Below are 26,024 nucleotides of genomic sequence, written 5' to 3'. Positions count from 1 at the left end.
GCTGCAGTGTGTGCAAACCTGGTCAAGAACTACAGGAAACGTATGAACTCTGTAATTGCAAACAAAGGTTTCTGTACCAAATATTAAGTTCTGCTTTTCTGATGTATCAAATACTTATGTCATGCAATAAAATGCAAATTAATTATTTAAAATAAAATCAGCAGTGTATCAAATACTTGTTCTCCCCACTGTATGTTCTTGTCTGTGTTTCATCACTGCCACTGTATGTTTGCTGTCATTTAAGCTCATGTGGCATGTGTACGAAAAGATAAATAACTTACTTTGGATCAGGAAATATCTGATGAAAAGAACAAATGCTATGCAAACATTTCTGTCAATACTTAAAAGATATTGAGGTTTGGATTTTATCACAAGTTTGGATGAAATAATCCCCCTCAGTACTCTTAACAAGAAGTTCTAGTCAAAGTGCACTTGTTGGATCTTTACTTTAAACTTGATACCTAAATTCTTACGTATTCTGGATTCTTTGTATCTGAGATGAAAAATAGCTGCCACTAGTGAGCAGATGAGTTATTTTCAGCCCTAAATGTATCCCAGAATAAACTGTCCAAGACAGTATGTTGAAATATGAGCGAATCCCAGCATAAAACATTTATGAATATATCTAATTATATATTAACACACTGCTCAACTCGGTACATGAAAGTAAGCAGTTACATTTTGAGGGTAATATTCATGACACACATGAATATATTTAAAGTAGAATTTATATGTCTGCCTACTTGATGAATCCTATGGACAAAACATCATCACTTTTCACATTTTTATTTGTAAGCAGTCAAAAGCATCTCAATCATAACAGCAAAACTGTAAATGCTCCGTATTTGTATAGCGCCTTTCTAGTCTTTTTCGACCACTCAAAGCGCTTTTACACTACATCTGCACACACATTCATTCATTGAGCCTAAGTGCTCAAACAGAAACTAACATTCATACACTGGCAGAACAGCCACCAGGTACAATTCGGGGTTCAGTATCCTGGAGGAGCCGGGGATTGAACCGCCGACCATTCCAATTAACGGGCAACCCGCTCAACCTCCTGAGCAGCCGCCCCATGTGTAATGCACGAATCTGCATGTGGAGTACACATTTTATACCTGTTTAAACAAACATAATGAACCATTATTCCCCTAATGCCCATATTTTTCTTCTGCTGCAAAAATATAATTTTATTTGATCTTGTTTTACTTTCTATAAATACAATCTGTATATAATAATAGAGTAAATTCATTCACCTAACAGTCAAATAATAATTTGGCAATGAGGCTGACTGGGATGCCAGTGAGTGTGTGTGCTCACCTGAACAGGTACGGTCTTGAAGGTAGTTAGGATGACTTCCCTGCACTGGTGCAATCTCTCTCCATGACCACCGACCTGTAACGCAGCCTGGTGGACAAGAGGGAGATTTACATCAAGGGTTTGGTTCCCTTTACTTGCTTCTTTCTGTGCGTCCCCTCTGCTTTATTCAGTATTTATTTTTCCTTTCTATTCCCGTTTCTCTCACCAACGAGGCCATGGTGAAGCCAATAACCTCGATGCAGCCGTCATCATGGCGCTGCGGCTCAAAGTCCCGGTGGTCGCCCGTGTTTCCCCATGGCATGGTGCCAGCACAGTACCTGCACACACACACACACACACGTGAAAAAAACAAAACCAATCTGGAACACTTAGTTCACTAAACCAACTTAAATGTCATGGTACCTCAGGTCTTGTGTTGAAGATGCACAGCTAACCAATATACTGGATGTTTTAGGTTTTTTCAACACAGATTACATGCAAATATCACTTCAGGTGATGATGGAGACTTTTTACAGAAAGCAAATTTGTTTTTATATATATTTTGATTTCTAAATATTGTAAATCCAGGGTGGTGTAGGAGGATTTAACTCTGTGGTGTCAGAGTACAAACCCTGAAAGAGAACCTACAACCTGACTTACAGGAAATGTATTAGTCAGGTATTCACTAGATTTTTTATGCATTCGCTTATACTTTTTTTTATGATGTTCCAAAGGAAACACGATATACAAGAAGAACTTTTGGTCATGAAAATGATCCCAAGGAAACGACATATGTTGCTTATATATGCAAACTCTCAGACACTATCAGTCCAACTCTAACTAAGAACTACGTAGGGCACAATGTCACATTTTAATTAGCGTAGCTAGTAAAATGAGTCATTTTCCAAACTGTGCGACTACAGTCTTGATGTATAAAATTGATTTTTATTCTGTAAGATTTTCCTTTTGCTGGTTCTGATGATCAGATTTATGTCTAAAGCTTCTTGCTTTGTCTTTCTTTTTATTCTTTTCTGTTTTTAACTTCATTTGAACTCTCTAGTAATATAAATTACACTGCAAGAAAAAGAGCCACAGTGCAACTAAACTCTTTACAGCATCATGGACTCTGTGTATTCACCTACCTGGGAATGTTTAGAAACACAATGCACTGGAATTTCAGCTCCTGAATCTTAGGAGTTAGATCGGTACCGTCACACTGAGAGAGACAAAGAAAGTGAAAAATATAATTCATGGATTAGACCAGAAATAGAGTGCATGCGTTCGTGTATCAAATTCTTTTGACTTTACTGTACGAAACAACAGTTTTTCACATCCTTTACCGGCTTTTACATGTCGCATCAAGCTTCACTTTCAGTTCTTAGTTTTCATTCTCAGTTTCAATGTTCTCGCTCTCGATCTTAAACATATTACCTTATGTTCAGCAAAATAACATGTTTACTGAAAGTCTGCTACTGTAGGCCCCATGACGGTGGTGATGTCTGGAGGTTTGTTTCTTGTTTTGACAAATCCAATAAAAGGATAAAAACCAACAATGAATGTATCCTAATATAAGTATTGCCTGTTAATCAAAAGCCTGATATATTTCATTTCTCTGCCATAGAGCAACAAATGTGGATTAATCTGCACACAAAATAGGCACAAAATGCACTCTTTCACTACTATGCCCAGCTGTTTTAGGAAATGAATGAAACTCTATTTTATAAACTAAAACATGTGATATGTGATACTTGCGATCCTAGTTAGCACTCAAAAAATGTGACGTAAAAATCAGCAATTGTCATTTGTTAAGCAAAAATGGCAAAAATTAACAGGCTCAAATTTATCCAATGCGATTATTTTGTAGTTTCCTTAGACTTATATGATGGTAAACTAAACATCTTTGTTATTCAACTGTTATTTGGACTATAAGTAACTTAAATATGTTTACTTTGTCTTTGGGAAATTGTGATTGCCATGATTCACTATTTTCTGACATAGTTAGTTAGTAGTATAATAGTTAGTTGCTGGTCTAATGCTAGCAAAGAGGTCAGTGGTCAGCAGGAGTGTAGTGGCCCTGATCAGGATTAAGTGTCTTGCTGAAGGACACTTCAGCATGGCGGGTGTCCTAAGAGCAGTTGAAGGACGGCCCTTTTAATCACCAGGCCGACTTGCTGCTCAGACATGTCGACATGGAAAACGATACAGACTGAGAGAGAGTGTGTTAACACTCACCACCACTCTGACGTGCTTGGACAAATCCCTGGAGCTTCTCTGGAGGAAATCTGAGAACGCAGCCTGCGAAGACACAAGCATGTCCACACACACACACACACACACAGAGAAAAGGACCCAATCAAACAGAATTACTGTTCATTACATTTCCCTCATTAAAAAGAGATAACTCTGCTGCACGCTTCCTCTCCACCTCCCACTCATCATTTATTCCTTACATCTGTCATCCTTGCAGAGTATGTGCAGGTTTCAAGAAGTTTAAGATTTTCTATGATCGGAATAAAACTTTTTGATTTGAATCAGACAAATTCAGAACCGACGTAAAGAAGAAGCTGGAGAAACAATCCAGTTCTGATTGAACATTGCTAATCAAAAATTCAGTAAGTGCAAGTGTAGAATAAAAAGTCAAAGTGATTTATTAAACACCATGACATGCTAATGTTTACTGAAGCACATGGGATGCATATTTCACTACTGACTCTTCATTATTAATCTAAAATGACTAGTAAGTGCAGCTAAATTTGGCATTGCACGGTGGCAAGACAACTCCACATTAAATTGCATTTAGGACTATAATCATACTTACTATTCATGGCTGAAAATAGAACTTTTCCTTTTTTAAAGCCTTTCACACACCCTGCTTTTTATCCTAATCTCCCCCCTCTTGCAGTCAGGAGTCTCGAATTAAATAAGCCGAAAAATTCATGACTGAAGTTAAACATGAGCGAACAAACAGCGCCAAGGGATAATACACTGACACCGCCAGCCTCGCAAGCTACGTCGTTAAAATGAATTGCTAGACGTGGATCGACGGCTAATATAGCGGCAGATGAACAACTTTAGTTATACCTGCACTGGTTGATGTCAGTAATACCTGCGCTGGTGATTTCATTATTTATATTGTATTATATTGAATTCTTCAGTTTTAAGTTAATAAAAAAGACGACCTTCCATTAATGTCATTAGTAGGCATTAATTATGATCCTATTACCAAGAGCGAGTTAGTACAATATAAGACTTTTAGAAACACATTTTTGAACGATGCCAAACATCCATTAATTATCGTTATCAAAAAAATCCCAGAAAATATCCACATATAATTTTTTGTCAATATCGCACACCCCTACTTTACTCTTTACTCCTCTCAGCCATCATTCTTGCAGAACACTCTGCATGTGTCTTATTAAGACACACAGAGAGAAGGGAGGAAACCAGAAAAGTTTGAGCTGTTATAAGTTTTTGTGTGTGTGTGTGAGTGTGCAATAAATCAAGTGGGACACTCACTCCTGCATAGAACATCTTGTTGCGGAAGCGACTGTTAAACTTTTCTGGGTTGGCCTCTGGAAAGACGCAATCAGAAAGGAGGAGAGAAGAGGAGAATACATTAAATATGTTGCAAAGCTAGTGGAATTAAAAAGTGAAAAAACAAAACTACAGAGGCGAGAAGAGTAAGACAGGGAGTAAATCGGACTCATTTGTGCATGCATGAATGCTCGTGTGTATCTGAATGAGTCCTTTTTAATAATTTATTTTATTCTGCTCATCTTTCTGTGGAGTAGGGTGCATTAACGGGAACGAGAAAGACTTAATGGAATATAAACAGAGTTAATACAGGGTGAAATGCAAAATAAAGACATTAAAATAGATTTCACAGACCTCTGGACTCGTGGAACTCCAGGGTGACATGAGCGTCGAAGCCCAGGCTGAAGTAGTTGTTGAACACATTCAGAGGTAGCTGAGGATGCAGGAAAGAACCTTAAAGTGAGTGTTTTGCATAAGTATTATACAATTTATTCACAGAGACAGCTCATATCCATGTATACGGTACAGTACTTTCCTATCCTATCATAATGTCCATCCATCTAGTGATACCCATAACCCAAATTTACTTACTTTAACTACTTTGTAAACACAAGTCTTTAATCTAGGACATTTTCTGTATGGATTTTTTATTACTACTACCTATGAAGCAACTACAGGACATGCTTTATATTTCTCACCTTTGTCAGTGCAGATGCAGATTATTGCTAGCATTTGATATTACTTTGTGTAAGTGCATTTTTCAGAGAAGAAAAAAGAAACAATGTGCAGGTTGGATGAGCTGCAGGAAATACATTGTGACAAACAATAATGCAATGTGCAATGGCCCCCTACCTCCTGAAAGATGCTATAATAAAAGTCCTGCACATAGTGGCTTTAACTTCAGCCTTATTCTGGGCTCTTAACTTTCAAATAAAATGTCAACCCTGTAGTCCATCTTTTTCCACTATCCTCACAATGTGGCAGTGTGTGTAAACCTTTTTTTTAATGTATATATATATATATATATATATATATATATACACCATAACAACCTTTTTTTTAATGTATATATATATATATATATATATATATATACACCATAACAGCCAACACAGACTCCAAGCAGACTTCTGACCTTCTGTGTGCCCTCCTCTGGCTGCGCAGCACTTTTCTCTACTAGAAGGTTCCACCTGTCCAGCTGCACCACCGAACCGTCCTCCACGTGACATAAAACCTTGGACACTGGCTCATCTGTGTAACCCTGCAGAGAAAGAGGCGGTCACAAATATATAGATAGATAGAGAAGGAGGGAATTTGCATTACATAACATATACAGCTTTGTACCGGTGAAGTAAAATTAAATATTTTCCATCAAGGATGTTTTCTTGTACATGACAGAATATGTGTGGAGGTAACATTATTTATGTAGTTGGCAAAACCATCTCACCACAAGGTCCACTTAGTAGCTATTCTGGAGCTTTCAATCATATCACAAGATCTTCCTCAGCAGTAGAGTTGCCCAGTTGTCATGTCACTGAGTAAGACAATGTGATATGATGTGTGAAGCTCCAGATCATCTGCTACTGAAGAGACGTTGTGGTGGGTTGTGCTGTTTCTGTGGTCGAGAATGAACTTTAAAAGTAAACTTTAAAACAAAATCAACAAATAGTCCTTGAAGTACTCAAGAGGAATGAAAATTTAAACATCTACAATCTAACTACCAATGGGCAATGTGCTGAGGACAACCATGTGATACCCTCAAAAGCTCCAGAACAGTTACTTAAGTAAGTGGTCCTTGAGGTAAGACTGTTTTGTTGACTGCTGTTTCAGTTGTCAGAAGTGGACATTATTTATACAGTGCTTATTAAAAATGAAAGGAATAATAATAAAAGACGACACAAAAACTATGTCTATGATCAAAAGGGAAAGCAAGAGGATGAAAGAGAGGAAATAGAAGTAAAGGGGATGGAAAAGAGGAAGAAAACAAGAAAGTGGGGAATGAATGGCTAAAAAATAAGGTGCAAATGATTGGGATGAAAGATTATGTGGAAATAAGAGAAAGGGGGATGAAGGGGTGATGTTGTTATCGCTAACAAATAGCTAGTATCTGTCGCACCGCTGAGGTCTCTCTTTCCCGCCTTATCTCCTTGCTAACAAGAGCACAACAAACACACATGTACTCAGCTCACAGAAAAGACACACACCTTTCTCCTCCCTTTATCCTACCATCAATCCATGTCTGTCTCCTTTCCTGTTCTTCACTCCATCCCATTAGTTATTCAAGGTCTCTCTAATGGAGAATATTTTGTCTTGTTTTCAGTATTCTCTCCATCCTCTATCTCTCTTTTGAATTCTTTTTTATGTTGTGTCTCCCTCTGGACAAGGTCAGGAAATCAGTGTACCAAGGACTGCATGGAGTGGCGCACACACACACACACACACACACACACACACACACAGCAGAGCTCACAACGGGACACATGACAAGTCACAGAATCATTCATACTCACACAGAGAGAGAGAGGTAGGGAAGATTCAGTGGTGAATAACACAACTGAGTGCCAGAAAGAGAAGGAGGAAAGGAAAAGCAAAGAAAAGCAGTGGGAGGAAATGAAAAAAGCAAAAAAGTGAAAGAATGAAAAAAAAAAAAAATGACTCCTCAACCATCACTCCAAACATTGTGCCGCTTTGTTCAATACAAGATAAGAAAAATCAGGCCCTACCTAACTCAGTAAGCTACCCAGCTTCTGCTGCAGGCCATGGTAATCTCTCGCCTCAACTACTGCAATGCCTCCTAGCGGGTCTCCCAGTAACTCAGTAAGCTACCCAGCTTCTGCTGCAGGCCATGGTAATCTCTCTCTCTTTTCAATCAACCCAAAAGGACTCATGTCCCCACCCCACTCCTCCACTGGCTACCCATGGCCACCCCAATCAAATTCAAGTAACTAATGCTTGCATACAGAGTGACCAGGTATCTATCCCATTGATGCAGCGTTAAGAGTTGTACTATCAGCATTGCTGATACTTGGATGTTGTTCCTCAAATGTAAGTCACTTTGGATAAAAGGCAAATCAGTAAATGCAAATATCAGTTTTAGAAAAAAAAGGGAAGAAATTAAAGGGTAAAGAGGACAGGGGAGATAAATAAGGATATAGGAGGAGGAAAGTGAAGAAAAGGGGGGAAAATAAAATAGAATAAATAGAAGAAACTAAATTGAGAGAGAGAGGAGAGAGAAGGACAGGAGGAGAAAGGAGGGGAAAAGACAGGGTGGATAAAAAATGAAATAGAGGACAAAGAGGACACACTAATTACACTAATTACAAACATGGTAGATATGAATTTCCACTCAGTCCCATCCTTGTTTAAAGCATCTAAAGCCTAGTTCACACTACACGATTTTTAGCCCGATTTGTCAGTCGGAGAGCTCAGCGACCGTCAGGCTGTGATCAGCGGTAAATCAGCGATCATCGTCGTTACGTGTGAACTACTCAACGACGCATCAAAACGTCTCCCCGACACATCGCTGACACATCGCAGATGCCAGCCAGATATCTAGCATGCAAAATATCTGGAGGAGTCCGACGACTCGACATCCACATCCAGCCAATGAGAGCAGGCAGCTGGCAGAGCGGGCAGCTACTTTTTCCCTGCAAAACACTTTTAATCACCTCCAGCTCTCTCTATAGCTCAGACAATCCCTGCACGCTGCATGTGCTAATCCATTCTTTCACCAAGATTATTTGTCTTTATAATAGCTATTGTTATAATAACAAACGCATGTAGTGAACGCCACAAAGACTTCAAGTTGGGTAGTGTAAACGGCACGGCCATCGGCCGACACTGAAAGTTGTCTAGTCTGCACGAGCCTTTACTCTCTCTGTCTCAGGACATCTTCAGCACAATCCTGAGAGTCAATTACGTGTCGATGGCCCATCGATCGCCACATTAAGTTAGAGCAAACTACTGGCATTATGATACTGAAGTGAATGATATTTGGGTCTCAGGAGTTTGGGTTCATGCCCTCATCTCTGAATAGCCCAGTCTCCCCAAAACAATGTGTATTCCTTTATGAATATATGTCCATCATAGTGCAGCTCAAGCCCAAGGCAACATACAGTTCCAGAAAAATTTAATAAAGTTATTGTAATGTAACAAAGAAAACGTATCTTTATGTAGACCAAGAAACTGAGAAAATGTTTGATATCATCAGAAAAAGAATGAAAAGGAAAATAAATGACATATTCATTTGACTCATACAGAGACATTTCATGTATTATCATCGCTACAAGCCCACATAACTGGTCTAAAGAAAAGCCTAATGTAAGAATGTGGGTGCTTGTAAAAGGTCTCATCTTCTATGTTGCAGTACAGTTATGCAATGTGTATGTGTGTGTCAAGGGGCAGATTCTTGGTGCTTCAGCACTTCACCTTATTTTAGTAACAAACTTCAAGAGCCCAAAGTGCCTTTCTACAGAAGAATGCTGCATTTTAAGTTTCAGCAGGGCCTGAGATTCGCTTTATAAAAAGAGAAAACAGACTCCGGCACCAGCTTGTGATTGTTGTCATTTGTGGTCACCACTGGCCAGTTTGATTATAGTTTCAGTGTAATCCACGTGTATCCACCTTTATATACAGTATATATTAAGTTTATATGGCGAACCTGTTAGTATAAAGTTGCTTATTACATTAGTAACATCTGTTTTAGCGGTTGTGTCACCTTATTAATGTAAGTCCAATATTCACTCTCTTTTAGCTCTGTTTTTGGTCTCTACCAATTCCTGAGGGAAAAATCTGGTTGTTTAGCTGCTGAATGCTCCACTATAATCACCAGCTATGCGCTAACTGTTTCTTTCTGCTGCTGAGCAGGTCTTGTGCAGTGGCTTTTTAAAGCTTTCACTCTGAAAACAGCTGCCTTCAGTGGCTGAAAAAAACCCTATAAGGGCGGTGAGATTTAACCAAAGCAGTGAAGTTGCTAAACAATCAGCTAAAAGCCGAGCGGAGCTGCAGATTCAGGTGATAATTCTCTCTAGGTTCATCAGTACGAGCAACACCTTTCACATTGTTTTCACATTGATACAGTTACTATAAAACACTGATTATAGCCAATATAATCCAATATAAGAGCGGTAGCACTGAGCAACCAAACAAATTACTAATTATTACAGCCTTAAAAGAAAAAAAAAAACATATTCCAGTGTCAACTAAGCTGACAAACACAAAAAGTATAAATACCCTGTATTGTCCAATTTGACCTTTAGATTTCTAAACTCCAAAAATGGAATCAAAAAGGAACTGCTAAAATGTTGTGTTTCAGTGTAGAGGACACACTGCTGTGATGCTTTCCCATAGCAGGAAGACTATTTTCAGTGAACCACTAATGTGGTTTTACTGTCTGACGAAGAAAGAGAAAATATTATCTGCAGCACTAACACAGAACAGACACAGGATAAAGTAAACTAAACTAAATGTCAACAACGACTGTGTCATCTTTACTTGATGTGTTGTGCCCTGGAGGGGTCAGACAGTGGCTAAATGTCAGGGTTTAGAGGATGAGTTACGCAGGAAGAACTTCCAGGAATGTGGGCCAGCTTTTCTGTAGCTCCCAGAGGTGTCGAGGAGGTAAACTTAAGATTTATTTTAACTATATATAAATGTTTGGCCATATTCGGCATAATGCATACACTAATTAGATCTTTATTTACATTTAATTATTAGATATTTTCATTCTTTTATTTGTCTAGTTACCCTGGTGATGTTATTGTTCATATATGCTGTGTGTGTTTTTTTTGTGAGTGTGTATATATATATCTATCTATCTTCATTCACACATTTCTAATTAAATTATGTTGGAAGGTAGCATTGTTCTTGTTATTTTATTTTTCTCAGCTGCATCTCAATATAATTTTCCAGCTGCAATAACCCCAGAGATATTTACACTTTCATTTAACTTTAAAATTACTATGTGGATGAAGGACCTGAAGTCATTAAAGTGACAAAACAGACACTTGTGAATGATTAAATACAGGGAGGAGAAGCTGCTATATCCTGCCACTGTCAACTTTGTGGCAGAAGTCAAGGCTAGGAACTCACCCCGCCCCAGTTGAGCGTCCTGGCGAGGTCATTTCCTGTTCCCAGAGGAAGAACAGCGACCGGGGGCTGGGGGTTCATCTGTAGCTCATCTAGAGTGGACAGGATCCACCCCACCTACAGGGAGATGTACACAAAAAAGCATAAGCTGCAGAGATTTAGAATAGGATGCAAGTAATAGGAATAGATTATAAAAGAATAGAGTCGTACCGTGCCGTCCCCTCCGCAGGCAAGGATCCTCAGATTTGGCACTTTCCGATACAAATCCAACCTGACAATATAAAAGTTCACAAAGCCGAGAGAGGCCTGGTTGTAGAATAAAAGCGGCTTACTCAGCAGAAAGCAGTGCTGATTGGTTTTAAGTGGGTATAATTGGTCCAAGTTTCATGAAAATTGCTCAACCCATGAGCAGTGCATTTGAATAAAAGAGGATAATGACTAAAATTGAAGTGAGCAGATACAACAGTGGATTGTGATAATAATGTGATGTGAAATGATGACTTTAAGTAGAAAATTATTACTAAATAGGCTATAGAAAACAAGATTAATGGCATTTAAAGGCATTCTCAGGAATTGTAAATAAGGCAGAGTACAAAAGTCAGCCAGTCTATTCCAATCCGTCAGAGTGTCACGTTGACTTTAACCCTGCACCGTTAACGAGGGTTATTTCTAATAAAAGCTCAACACTGTCCCAAGTAATGGGTACTTACGCCTCTCGCAGCCCACCCTGTGACAGGTCAAAGACTTGTCGAGGGTTCAAGATCCACATGAACATCTGTAACACCTTGGCACCCTGCAGAGAAAGAAAGATTTTCCTAATATAGTTTGTTTTACACACCTAGAATTGAAATACTTGACAAGTACAGTCACAATTGCACAACCGTAAACCCCATTATAATTGTGTGATTACTACCAAACTTCTCTGTAATTTAAATCTAGCATCATTTTATAATGACAATGATGATTCCTGTTTTAATTGACACCTTTCTATTATGACACATAACATTATGTCATTAGCAACTGGATTGTAATAACTCGTGTTGCCTTCTGGCCCAAACAGCCTGATGACGGCTAAGCAGAAATATGTTATTCCTGAGCCACTGACACACTGCTGAGATGCATAGAGTGGAGGTGTAAATTAATAAAAGACAGATTTATTAAGATCTGATAATGTCAAGATGCAAGATCATGTTGATATCTCTTGTATGGTGGTCTTCTGTAGAAAGGTTGTAAGCAAAATTCACTTTCATAAAATTTGTTTTTTTTAGCAATGTAAATGATTTACAGACATAGAGGAAGTAGTTTTTACAGGAACTTCAAATGAGGCTAGCTTGAAGGTATCTCAAACAGATAAAAATAAAAAAAACATTTAAAGTTTGTTGACCTGGTTGCCCCCACTCTTGGGATTCACAAACACCAAGATGGGCTTCATGAGAGGTGAGGGGAGAGGCTTCAACATGAACGGACGCCATTTAGACTCCTAAAGACGAGAAAGAGGAAGAAATAGAAAAGGTTAGACAAAGAAAGATGTGCAAAAAGTGGATTCTAACAGACTAATGAATCACCAACTATCAAACAAAAATGTCAAACATTCACCTCTAAAATCTGAGGATTGTAGAATTAGTAATGGAAATGTTTCACTTTGTTGTGCCATTGCATAGTTTAAAAGAAGTAGTAGTAATAATAGTATTTTTATATAGCACTAATAAAAATCAGCACTTAGAAAGTGCTTTGTAAAGGGCAGGCATAAGGCTATACAATAACTGAAGTGAAAACAGTGCAACATTTAGCACAAAGAGTAAGAACAAAGGACTAAATAAAATACCAAATACACACATACATTATCTGTTTCAATGTATATAACAGTACAGTACACAGTACATATATACATGCATGGAGACATATAATGGGTTCCTACACATTTTCCATTTAACAAATTCCATATTTTCCCCCACATTTTAGTACAAATACTTTTTATTTATTTATTTTTTTGGTTTTTATTATGTAAATAAATGGTTCAAATCCAACTATTCACATAAATGTTACATTCGGACTATGCATGCTATTATGCTGAAAAATAATTGTAGCCAGGTACAAATGTAATTTGTAATTGTAGCGCATACAAATGAATTAAGAGCTGTTCTGCAGGCTGTGATGTACACATGTAGAGGGCAATAGTGTGGAATCACAAATATTTAATAACATTTTTTCATTCCTCTCCAGATTACTCAAATCAATTTATGTACACACACGGTAACATTTGCCTAATTAATGAACGAGTATAAGAAATAGAATTATCATTTAAAAACATATTAATGATGATTCTAAGGAACATAATCATTTGTTGCACCCCTAGTAATACATCTACACAGACACCAACAGGTTAATTGATGTTCATTGATCTATGTTGTCAAAGTAAGTGTCTGACAAACCTCATGTGGTCAAGATACATGGCTTGTATTTCGTGTTTGATGTTAAATAAATCATACATTTTGCGGTTGTATATGATGCACATGCTACTTACATCCAGTCCCTTCTTGCTTGTCCTTCGTTTGAAAGATGTCCGCTTTTTTCTCCTGGCAGAGTTTTTAAGTGAGCTCTAGGGTACACACACAGAGTTCAACGGTTAGCTCACTGTCACCATGCCCCTTGTGATGGTAATTAAAAGTGCAATGAAGCATGTGATGTGACTGAGGGATATAATGTTTATGAGTGTGTGTGTGTGTGTGTGTGTGTGATGGCGGGGACACAAACCCAGAGTTCCCTCAGACAGATCAGACATGTGTCAGCTCATATCACATCATAGCCAAAAATCACACACACAAATCATATGTCAACACGTACACACACAGTTTTTGACACTCGCCTTCTTTTAGAGTTTTAAATTTAGATCCAACAAAGTCATTTCTCGTTACTGTCACAACATGACAGCTAGTGAACTTTATCAACCAGTGGACTGACAGGTGAGTGATGCCTGTGATGGGAGTGTGTGTGTGTGTGTGCGTGTATATATTAGAGGTTACGTTTCTCCAAATCCATGATTCGATTCAATTTAAACATTTCTTTTTCAGAATCTGCCAGAGCAAACTATCTAAACTTGCTAGATAACCGTGGCGTCAGTGGACAGCGAGGGTTGATCAAAGAACTGCGATGCTTCTCGCAGCTGCAGGCTGGCGGTAAGCTACGCTTGCTGTCTTTCGAGTGCACAAGCAGGCAGGGGAGGAGAGATCCCACTTTTGATTTTGTAGGTCAAAATCAAAAGCTAATTTCGATAGATATTTGATTTCGATTTGAAATCGTGAAACCCCTAGTATATATATGTGTGTGTGTGTGTGTACACCTGTGGTTTCCTGACTTTGATGATCCAGGACGGTGGCACTATGACTCCAGCATGGGCCCCCAGTGAACACGGCTCCTCAATCTGGTGTAGCATGAAACACGTCACCTTATTGTGAAACTGCAACAAAAAAAACTCCTTGTTAATATTTATTCTGTTAATTATTAATTTTATTGTGTGTTAAATGAGACACGTGACTTTCTTGTAGATGTGGAAATAATAATAGTAATAAATAATAATAACATAAATTTGGTCTGAAGTGCAGAAGCTTCTAGTAGTATTGCACATTTAAGATGTGAAACCATATAGTTATTTCAGGCTGCATCCGTTGTTATTTCAAACTCAAGTACTGTATTTAAGTAAAGTACCTTGAATTTGCATTATGCAACTTTATACTTATACACACATCTACATTAAATATTGAACTTTTACTTTTGTTTGATGGCTTTTTTCTTTGCTACAAACATATGATGATCAGAAAATGATGCATTGCTGCAACAGTATATAAAGTAAATAAAATTAACTCAACCATAAACATTTAACATTAGTAAATCTTATTTGATGTTATTTTATCCCTTTTATTTTTATTGTATTTTACTAATTTTATATTTATCTGTATTTCAGTCTTTTCAATGTTTTCTTGCTTTTATCTTGTATTGTTTTTGTATTATTGTCTCTTGGGTATTATTGTCTTTACACTTGTTAAAGCACTTTGTTTTTGAAAAGTGCTCTACAAATAAAGATTATTATTATTATTATTATTATTATTAAAATGCAACACACACATTAATACAGCAGTGACATTAATCTAAGAATATCATATATAATAGTAAAACACTGACCACTGGGAGCATCTTACTGCAGAATGATTACTTTTACTTTTGATACTTTAAGTACGGTTTGCTGACAATACTTTTACCTTTGAATCCAAGACTTTTTCTTGCAGTGGAGTATTTTCACAGTGTTGTATAAGTATGTGTACTTAAGTAAAGGACCTGAATACTGGGAACTAAATACTATTTCTTTAGCGAAGCTTGCTTGAGGCTCATATTTTTTTAGTGAAATGTTATTGGAAATGTTGTATTAATTTTATAAAAAGTTAATCTTATCAAATAGAATATATGTACATATTTGCTTTACTCTACAGTGATTAACCAGAGGATAAAATACTTACAGCCTGTTTACACCAGGAACAACTGATGGCGATGATTTCTTTACTGTGGAAGAACTTCTGTTGAAAACTCTGCAGAAACAGACAAAAATACACTGAGGCAGTCTGTATGAACAATAATAACTGAGAGCAACATGTGTGTGTGTGTGTGTGTGTGTTACCTTTCCACATTGTCTACATTTCCCCTCCTGTCTTCGCCTGTGAACCCAGTGATGTCTCAGTATGTTCTGCTGTCAGAGAGAGAAATGCTAAACATGTTCACGTTTTCTCTTCACACACAGTGTAAACAGGACATGTAAAAAAACAAACAAAAAACAATTCCTTTTCTCACATGTGGTCATGCACATGTTTACACACACACGTACACACACTTACATCTCTGAGGCACCGGGATCCTCCCTCTCTGAACGTTGGCTTGCATCGGAAGTTAATCTAGAGAGAGACAAAGAAATAAAAAAATATTAAGACAACAAATAATGTCTGTCCCAAAAAATGTGTTAGCATGGAATGGAATATATATATCTATACTAATACAATGACACTGAAGTATATCCTTAGACAAAAAGTGCTGCAGACACACTTTTTGAATTATATTGTTTCTTCATAATGACAAAAATCATAAAAAATCAATACTGTATGTCAGGACATACCTTTTCATACTGAATATCATGTCTACATTTAATAAAAGGAATAAAAATAACACAGAAACTAGACACAAAACAGGACACATTTTTCTGTTCTGTCCAAACTTTCACTTTTCCATCAATTTATCAGCCATATTAATCTGTCTTGATGTTAAGTGGCAGTCGTTGTTTTTGCCTTTTTTTTTTTAATGTTTCTGTATGTTTCAATGTAAAAAAAACAACGGTTACAAGATTGTTTAGCTTGGCAAGATGAAAAAAAGAAGCAACAGATGCTAGGTAACAGCCATGAAAGTTCATAAGCGATGTTGGATTGAGTGTTCAGGATTTCCCAACCTGAGATAAGACAGGATTAGGAAGATAAGAGGTCCTGCAGTGAGTTGGGATTTGCTTCTGTAATACCAAATTGGGAAAAATCCTGTATTAGAGTCTTTTCCTAACTTAACTTAAGTTTCCGTAATAAGAATATGCGCACCTCACGCATACTTCAGACCAGGCGTACACATGTTTTCTAGAGCCAGCTGCAGGTGGTGTGAAATATAAGGCGAGAAACAATCTAAATAATCAGTGTTCAGTAAAATGCAATTGTAAGCTTGGGTGATGAAAATCATTCTTTTTATTTACATTCAGGTCATTATTTCCCTGTCAATTATCTTTTCATTTTATTGTTGGAAGTAGTTTAATAAGAGGTGTATAAATTAATCACTGCTCAACTAATAATGATGACAGAGATATCACACGATGATGGTTTACAGGTATGAATTAGTAGTGAAGGCGGTATAAATAGGCACAACCGTAAATGATGGTTGCACGTAATGACAGCTGCTCTGGTGCTGTTGAAGAACCGGAAGTTGCATTTTATTGATGTTTTCATTGACAGGTTTAATGAGTGGTGAAGCAGGCACAACTTTCGATATGTAAATGAGTGATTCGGAGGCATATAAGTCCATTTATGGCGAACTGTAGGAGTGGAAATGAGGCTTGTGCATGTGAACCAAGTTCCACAATGATTGAGATTTCTAAAACAAAACCCGGCGTGTGTGCGGCTTCATAAATCTGACGAAAAGAATGTGTCTACAAAATTATCTTTTTGTGTGTGCACAGAGTTTTAGTGGTGAATCTACACAGAGTTTTATGCATTTGGCCCCTGGTGTTGAGTAGAACTGCATCCTTTAGAAGAACTATAATAGCCTACAAATGTACTGTGCAAGTTACTGTGTGTGTGTCATACCTTTTCTAGTTGCTCTATGCAGCCAGAGTGAACAACGATCTTACAGGCAGCACACTTCTTCCTGGGGGCAGACTTCTTAAAGGAGAAAACAGACAAACAGCACAGAGGGCGGTCAGATACACAACAAACACAAGCAGTGCAAGAATGCACACTGATGATATGCGTACCCGGAAATGTTTGTTCAAGGTGCTCCAAAACATTTACTTCTCTTCCCATTCAGTTGAAAACGCTTTAGATCAGGACTCAAGATGATAAAATACATGAATTATGTTTGCATTATATTTTTTTATGTTGTTGATGGCTCTGAGAGTAAAAGGCTGATCTGTAGCACCATTAAACTGCACTCGTGTCTACACAAAATGATCTTTGTCTTCTAACAGCCCAGAGTACAGATGAACTTTAACTTAAAAGGAATAGTTGGACATTTTGTGAAATACGCTTGTTTTCTTTCTTTCCAAGAGTTTGATGAGAAGATTGACAGCTGTCCCTTAAATATGAAGCTACAGCCAGGATAGTTTTAGCTTAGCTTAGCATAAAATAAACAGGAGGAAATAGCTAGCCTGGCTCAGCACTAGCTCTAAAGTTTACTTCTTAACAAGTAACAAAAACCGAAGTGTAAAAACAACACATTGCTGTTTTACATCAGTGAGATTTACAGGTGTTGGTGGGCAGATAGTTTTACCTTTAGACACATCCAGGCTACCGCATAAAAAGAGTTTCAGTCACACCGTTCTGAATGTTAGAGCATCTTGCTTCCTTGATTTGATGGATTTCTTGGTAAAGGAAGGTTATGTGATCAGATTTTGCACCGACTGTTAAAATGAAGGACAATGATGAATCTTTGATAAGTAAACTGCAACAATGGAGGAACTTTTTGACCACACGCTGGCTTTTTTTGTAGGTATCGTTTGCAAGCTGATCTTTATGACTCTTTAGTATTGAGGGTTTACATAATCCAATACAATCATGGTTTAAAAAGTGTTTGTTAGCAGAGAGCCAGCCATTCAAGTAACTGACAAAGTCTTTAAAAGGCCACAGTTTTACGAAATGGAAAGGAAGTATGACCCTATTGCATATGACACATTGCACAATACCTAAGGAGCAGTGGTTTGGTTGTTTGGCTCTAGCGTTAGAGAGTCGGACTCACAGCTAGCAGCGTCTCAAGAAGGTGAGCAGGATTATATTTCACTGCTTACTAACATACTGTACTTAAGCACTGTTTTGAAGTACTAGTACTTTACTCGAGTGTTTCCATTTTTTAGCTGCAACACTCAATTTCAGACGGGATGTTGGCTTCAAGTTTCGTTTAGTGTTTGTCTCATATTTATCGTTGTTTTGAAATTTGATAATTTTTGCCTTAATTCAAATTAGAGATATATTGTTGGATTTTCAAAACTGAACAGTGGTGATAGAATACCATTACACACCAGGTTGATTAACAAGCTTTAGTGCATTTCTATGTTTTCTAAAGAAAGTTTGACTACATTGTCTTGATTAAGTCTTCTAGTACAAGGTAGACAAGCTAACAAGGCTACACAAAATAGTCCACTGACGTTTGACTCTCTTTGTAGGTCATGTGACCTCTATGCAGGTCATAGCGGCCCCAGCAGAGTCTGCCTGCAAACTACTGTGAGAATTCATCCACAGAGGTGACAGATTTTCTCTGAATCTCACATGATTTTCAGAGTGGAGTTTAAAGCTTCTGCAGCTTCTGTCAGGCTGCCAGGTTTTTACTTCATGATTTGAGACTCGATCAGTCATATCTAGCTGAGCACAGGTAGGAATGTGTTTATTCACGTCAGCCGTGACTCGTCAAAGCAATCTGAGATTCCAGCAAGGCCAGGTTGCCCTTTTAAGTAGCCAAAAGCAAGTGGCAGTGATGGAATATTTATCTAATTGAGTACATGACAGAGATTATAGCGAATTTATTTTTGCTGCAGCTCCATCTTACTAGCAGCAGTCTCACCATACTTTTATACACTCAGTGTAATTACACACCATCAGTGAAAATGTACAGATGTGTCATTACATTATTGTCAGTACTAAAGGTTATTTCTCAGCTCTCTGTTCCAAGTGCTGTCGCTGGTTGTAAGAGGTGTTTAAATGGAGAGAGGGTCCCTAATACCTGTAATTTAAACACATTCTACACAGCTCTGCACACCAGTGGTAAATGTGAAAGTTCACTCTCTCTGTTTTCTGAGTGATTTGTTCTGCAGCTGCTGTGTAGACATGCTTTGTAGACACGGTTCATCTGAGTGTGTTATCCTGTTTAACATAACGGTAAATTACTAGGCTGCACTGACTGCATATTGTTTATTGTTATGCACCAGCCTACCAAACCAAATTCCCGTGTAAACCTACTTGGCAATAAAGCTGATTAAGATTTTCATTTAAGACTAGAAGCATACGATACGCCCAATTCCCAGAACGCTCGGACCACCTGTTCTGTGACTTCCTGAATCATGAAGGGGAGATGGAGTAGACCATATTTTATGTATGTTATTTTTATATTTTGTTGTAAATATTGTTGTAAATAAAACATTTAATCTAAAATATATGCAACTTTAAATTAGTTACAGGCATGTACAACTGCACTAAAATAACAGTTTTTGACTTCTGACTGAACAGTTAGATTTCAGTTATTTGTTAAGTCCAAATTTTCATGTGAAATCCAGAATGAAAACTTTACAACAGCTGCAAACAATAGTTGCAATACTGTGGCATTACATTAACGTGTATCATCAATATCAAATCTTACCAAATGAAATGACTAGCAGTGCTTATTACAGTCCTGCGAGAATTTCAACATATATAACAACAACAAAAAATGCTTCTGAAATATATTGACTACCGCAGAGATAAAAAGACCTGCTTTGAAAATATGGACCACTTTAAAATCAAATATTAGATGTCTTCCAGTCAGTGTTGTCAATGATACAAAGAACACGCCGCAGGTTTATCTGTGTAGCACCTTTCAACAACAAGGCAAGTGCTTTACATAAGACAGGATTAACTCTTGTTTGTATCATTAAAACTGCTCTCAATATTTTTTAAAGTGATATTTTCCACAGGCCAGCTATTAGGATTTGCATAGGCTTATTACTTGTGGATAGAAGGTCAGAGCAGAGGGCTGCAGACCGGTACCAGGCCTCAGAACCTATTTACTGGACAACAATGAAAACATTTTTATTTAAATAATTAAATAAACTTTTAAGGCAAAGTCTGTAAATACTTAGGACAGTCTGAGGCAAAAAGTCCGTCATGACCCCCTGTCATCATTCAGAAGTACATGAAATCTGTGACAGAGGTCTATTTGTGTTAGTAATTTAGAAAGGAACTATGGGCGCTGTCTCTATTGCAAAAACTAGTGGGACTGAGACTGTGTCTTCTAGTGTGTGCACTGATGGGGAGCGGAAAACAATTTTGAAATTGGCAACATAAAAACTGTCTGTCCCCCAGGGTATTACTTTTTTGTATCAATAAATTCATCAATATATGGATTTACAGAACATAGCTGAATATTTAAAAACATGCATGTAGAGTATACACTATGTAATAGTATACAATATAACATCTTAACATAAAAATATCTGTAAAAAATACCTAAATCGTTTTACAATTTGCGTCTCCCATCCCACATATACTCACACCCCAATGGCAGTCAGCTGTTCTAACCACCAGGAGCAGTTTGGGGTTCAGTGTCTTGGCAAAGGACAACAGGTGGACAGGAGGGGATCAAACCACCAGTCATGTGATTAGCGGAAGACCCACTCTACCTCCTGGGCCACAGCTGCAACCTTTAAGTATAACTTGTTGAGTATTTGGTAAGATTTTGTCAAGTCTGCACATGCTGGTTGGTAAAATTTGATCTTTTTATTGTGTTTATCAAGTTTATTTATCAATTCTATTTATAGCATTTTACTTTTAGCTCCATTCTTACTTTTTTATTATTTTTGTTTGTTACTGTGTTTTGTATAAAACAAGCCGCTCTAAACAAATTGTCCCAAGTGGGATTAATAAATTTATTTTTATTGTATTGCAGTACATTTCAACATAAGATTCCATTTCACCAGATACTAAAGCATTTGTATTTGTACTGTACTTTGGTTTAATTATATTTGGGCCTAGGTCCATTGTATGGACTGTTTTACATCTGTTTTAAATCTGTTTAATGCTATTTTCCATGAATGCAAAACAACACAATAAAACTAAGATAAAATACTAGCATTCAATTTGGATACTTACTAACGTCTCAGAGGCTAAAGGCTTTTTAACTAAACTTACCATATAAATGTCACTGTATCTCACACAGGAGTGGTCAGCGTGTACACTACTCACTGCAGTCTTTAGTAGGCAGGTGTCTTCTCCGAGATAACAGAGCTCTCCTGAACAACTCGTCTCCATCCACAGGTGATCCCCATTCACTGCATTCTCCTGCAGAGACACAGACAAGAGGGAGGGAAACAATGATATAATAACTCACATTATCTTTGCATCTCTCACCTAAGACTATTTTCGCTCACATTAAACTGCAACCATATGCACATAAACAGTCTGCAGTGAGAGCGGTCAACAAGTGTGTCAAGCACATAATTGTCGCTGCTGAGTAGGCGTGTAATTTCACAGCGCATGTTAATTCAAGGTGCTAATCAAAACACTGCAGGAGCTACCGACTCAAGTGCAAACACACACCTGGAGTAAAATACATTTGTATTAGCGACATTTTTGCTGTAAGAGAATGAGTCCAAACAGAATGTACAGCGACAAAAATACTGTGGGTAACAGATCAGTCATAATAGTATGCAATGCAAAGCTTGTTTCCCAAATGCTAGTCTTAGAGGATGGTAATTTATGGACAAAAAGTCGAGATAAATTTGTGTTAAAGAAAGAGGTCTTGCTGTAGAAAGTGCAAAATACACAGTTCTTCGAATGTGCTGCATTGTTGCTGATGCAATTATCGCAGTTTTCACTGTCACATAGCTATTGTTGAAATATTGACAAGTGACCAACTGGCCAAACATCACTGGACTGTGAAAAGAAGAGCCAAAGCTATCTAAGTCTTGTTCTAATCTCTCCCTCTGTCTCTCACTTGTCTCTGACGGTAAATCAGTGCCAAAATTGCTTCTGCCACAGTAGACAATCAGCCACGGTAAATCACATTCAAAGGCAATTTGTAAACATTTCCATTTCCTCCTCTTATTCCTTGCGATCCTACATACAGCAGCGACGCCCAAAAATACATTAATTAAAACAGTTCTACTTTATGCCTCTAACCTGTCATTTTACTAAATGTGAATATTGACAAACGCTATCTAACTCATCAGCATCTAAAAGGGGGCCATAAAGCCGTAGTAAATCATCCCCTAAGTGTATATTAATAAGTGATTAAGTACAATGATTATAAATGAGTGTGTGTGTGTGTTTGTGTCATGCAGAGAGTTAAAGGCCAGCGATGACGTGGTGGAAGTGTCCCTGCAGACAGAGCCAGAGGGGACTCTCAGATGTGGGCCAACAGCATACATTGTCTACTTATAATTTGCAATTCATAATACAGAGTGTGTTATTTACTCTTCATAATACGATTCGCCCAGAGCCTTATTATACAGTATAATAAACTGTTACAAAAGTGACGGAAAGGCGAGAAATTATTAGTTGACCAAGATCACTTGAAACTTTCAGCCTCCATGGTAACACATTCATTTTTATTTGTTTTTTGATTATTTTCAATGATTTTAAAGTATTTTGGACGCTGTTTGTGTGCCCAAAGTGCCTCATTTGTTTTCTCTACTGAGTCTGGTTTGTTTTAATTGAAATTGCACATACACTGATGATTCTGAGTAAAAACCAGTTTACTCAGTCAAAGTCATTCTTTTCTTGATGAATCAGATAAAAATAGAAGCATGCCTGTCTTCCTTTTGGCCACTTGTAAACAAGGTAAAGTTGGCAGTTATTTCTGCCAACCTTGTTTCAGAAACTCAGACTTTCATTTGCAAAATCAATTCTAACAGGGTCTTGTGATAACTGCAGACAAAAACAACAGAATTTGCAGTAGATTTTCCAAAAAATGTTTACAAATGTCATTTACAGAACTCTTTAAGAAATCACTGTAACTTATTCAGTTTAGTTACTGTTAGACTGTTACTGTCAGATTTAGGAGGTGATAACATCCTGGAAGTAAGCTTTGCCTGAAAAGACATATGAGGAAAATGTCACTCATTACAGAAAATGTCTAACCTTTCTCTTGATTTGACCTTTTTCTGTCAAAATGTTGGCCTTTTACAAAATTGCACACTCTTGTGAACGATGAAAGGAATATTTTTTGTCATCACAAGATCACAAATTGCCCGGGGTATCAGGTTTGAGTGCTGCAGCTTAAATGCACAAACATGAATGTTTGCATGTCTTGTAAGGTGAAATGGCTTCAGCATTTTTATTCACATGGATTTCAACGGAAATAAATATGTCAGTTGTACTTTTTTAACAGCGTAGTTTCATGACATTTTTCAGAGTGCTTTCTATATCAGCTTGGCATTTCCCTACGCATTAGGCCTTTCCTACATTTCAAAGCAGAATGTGTTTGGAAATTTCTCTTTAACTTTGTCTGTCATTATGTAAATGAAATCCATTAAATATTGCAGAATAAACCCAGAGAAAGTCAAATCCCATAATGTCTTGACACACTCTCAGTTATCAAGACGAAAAGCAGCAATTTTCTTTTGAGATTCTTATCATTACTTGAAAATTAATGATCAGAAGCCCAAAAGAAATTGCTGCTTTTCATTTCCACATGAACATACGGCTGTTGAAACCAGTCTGCTAACAAATCTGTTAACATAAAATCCAAATGTTATTCAATGACTCAGCCAAAAAGGACTACGGAGCCTGGGACAACTGTGTTTTTGTGCAGTATTTGATATATACACACACACACACACACACACACACACATACACACAGACACACACACACACACACACACACACGATAGATCTACACATAATAGGGAATCACAGGGTACCTCACGATATGATACGATAAACGATACATGGCTCACGATAACGGTAATATAACGATACAGCAATTCTGCGATAATTGATATATACCGCTTGACAATCCTAAAGCAATACATCACGATATCTGTCTAACTATTAACACAAAATGCCCAGGAAAAAGTTTACTATTTATTTGCTGCAAATCCAAACTGTTATAAAACAGCACAATTCTGCTCAGTCTGTCGATAAAACTATAGGGCAACGATGAAAAATTATTATCAAAACATTTGTTTATAAAAGGCACATAAAATGTAAATTCGCTGATTTTTTTTACATTTTACATTACATTTCATACACATTATATTAATAACTGTTCAGTGACACAGCATTGTGCTACCCTTTCTCTTCCTGTATTTTTAGGCCACTGGGAATATTGGGTTTGAGTTTTGACCCTTTGGGGTTGCTGTAGCTGGTCTGTGTGGAGTGCAGAAGCTGTAGAGTAACGTTAGCAGATCAAGACAGTGAAGTTAGCAGCTCTTTTTTATTTCACACAGAGCTCAGGAAACATGTAATTTAAGTATTTGCACAGTATGTCACTCAGGATGTTCAGGAAGCACTTTTTAAAAAATTTATATTATGGATCGGTATCATGGAAAAATGTACAACGATATATTGCCGTATCGATTTATTGTCACATCCCTAACACATAATAAAATAATAAACTATTCATAACAGACATTTTCACATTGTACCTTAATATAGAGCTGGTCTAGACCGCACTCTATACTAGACCTAACCAGTCCCACCATGAGCAAGCACAACAATGGCAAGGAAAAAGTTGCTTTTTAGCATGTTTATGTACAAAAACTAGAAAAACATAAACATATATGGAATAAATGCACATAAACAAGAAACAGGGAACAAAGAGAAATCTGATAATTATTCATATTCAGTCATTTAAAATGTGTGTATGTGCATGTCTGACCGTCCAGTCCACGCCGGTACGTAGCTCCTTGTTGGGCCCATTGGATGCAGGGGGCAGGGAGGGCTGGGGTGGTCCGAGGTGCTGGAGGCCTGAACGGGAGATTGCTTTCCTAAAAAATAACATGAAACAAACAATAAACTTTTATGGACAATCAAAGCCTGAAATGCCTGTAAAGAGAGGGACAGTGAAGCAGAAATCAACACAGTCATCCTCATGCATGGCACAGCTTTCTCACCAAAGAGCAGCTAAATCACTCAGAGAACTGGATTTTGGTATGATTTAGTATGTAAATTAATTATTCATGTTGTGCGACCACATTTCATCGGGTTCAGCTGGAGATATTCGGTTGAGGAGAAGTGGCAACAGCTTGGAGGAGAGTCTGCCAGCAGCACTTTGGGGTGACAAGAGAGAGACGGAGACAGATCCGTTCTGTCAGAGGATGAGTCAGCAGTCATCTCTCTCTCTCTCTGTTTTAACTCTCGCCCAGTTATACTTCCTCTTTCCATTTTATACGTTTCTCTGTGTTTCGATGTTCATCATTTCACCATCTCTCTACGTATGCATTAACAGTCCATTTAGTAATTATCAGTAACAATAAACCAGCAAAAGACAATTCTGAAAACCTATTTTCTCATTCAGCTTCTTAGTGTGAGCAATGGCTTCCTACAAGAACACAACATTTCCTGCCAAAGATCTGGTTATTTTACAGGAGAGAGAGTATTTGACTGTATTTGTGCTTTTCTCACT

The 26,024-nt window shown here is 37.5% G+C and overlaps 1 protein-coding gene across 7 annotated transcripts in view; it reads right to left on the bottom strand.

Moving 5' to 3' along the window:
* Positions 1 to 26,024, bottom strand: part of dgki (diacylglycerol kinase, iota) — an 86,328-nt gene that overhangs the window by 18,685 nt on the left and 41,619 nt on the right. For 3 of the 7 annotated variants that reach the window (XM_046072171.1, XM_046072175.1, XM_046072177.1), the window contains exons 2-20: positions 25,278 to 25,386; positions 21,639 to 21,734; positions 17,301 to 17,375; positions 15,804 to 15,860; positions 15,590 to 15,658; positions 15,432 to 15,500; positions 14,261 to 14,377; positions 13,445 to 13,519; positions 12,305 to 12,400; positions 11,631 to 11,713; positions 11,131 to 11,191; positions 10,924 to 11,037; positions 5,969 to 6,094; positions 5,188 to 5,266; positions 4,816 to 4,871; positions 3,532 to 3,594; positions 2,442 to 2,515; positions 1,526 to 1,637; positions 1,321 to 1,407 (exon numbers count right to left, since the gene is read on the bottom strand). In XM_046072171.1, coding sequence (XP_045928127.1) covers positions 1,321 to 1,407; positions 1,526 to 1,637; positions 2,442 to 2,515; positions 3,532 to 3,594; positions 4,816 to 4,871; positions 5,188 to 5,266; positions 5,969 to 6,094; positions 10,924 to 11,037; positions 11,131 to 11,191; positions 11,631 to 11,713; positions 12,305 to 12,400; positions 13,445 to 13,519; positions 14,261 to 14,377; positions 15,432 to 15,500; positions 15,590 to 15,658; positions 15,804 to 15,860; positions 17,301 to 17,375; positions 21,639 to 21,734; positions 25,278 to 25,386 — 1,618 coding nt within the window. The remainder of the gene's footprint in view (positions 1 to 1,320; positions 1,408 to 1,525; positions 1,638 to 2,441; positions 2,516 to 3,531; positions 3,595 to 4,815; positions 4,872 to 5,187; positions 5,267 to 5,968; positions 6,095 to 10,923; positions 11,038 to 11,130; positions 11,192 to 11,630; positions 11,714 to 12,304; positions 12,401 to 13,444; positions 13,520 to 14,260; positions 14,378 to 15,431; positions 15,501 to 15,589; positions 15,659 to 15,803; positions 15,861 to 17,300; positions 17,376 to 21,638; positions 21,735 to 25,277; positions 25,387 to 26,024) is intronic. The other 4 variants (XM_046072172.1, XM_046072178.1, XM_046072174.1 and 1 more) reach the window with 3 other exon arrangements.

The sequence above is a fragment of the Micropterus dolomieu genome, linkage group LG16 (assembly GCF_021292245.1).
Source record: "Micropterus dolomieu isolate WLL.071019.BEF.003 ecotype Adirondacks linkage group LG16, ASM2129224v1, whole genome shotgun sequence".
Classification (NCBI taxonomy): Eukaryota; Metazoa; Chordata; class Actinopteri; order Centrarchiformes; family Centrarchidae; genus Micropterus; species Micropterus dolomieu.
The sequence above is the reverse complement of the archived record's forward strand: the minus strand, read 5'-3'. Positions and strand labels throughout refer to the sequence as shown.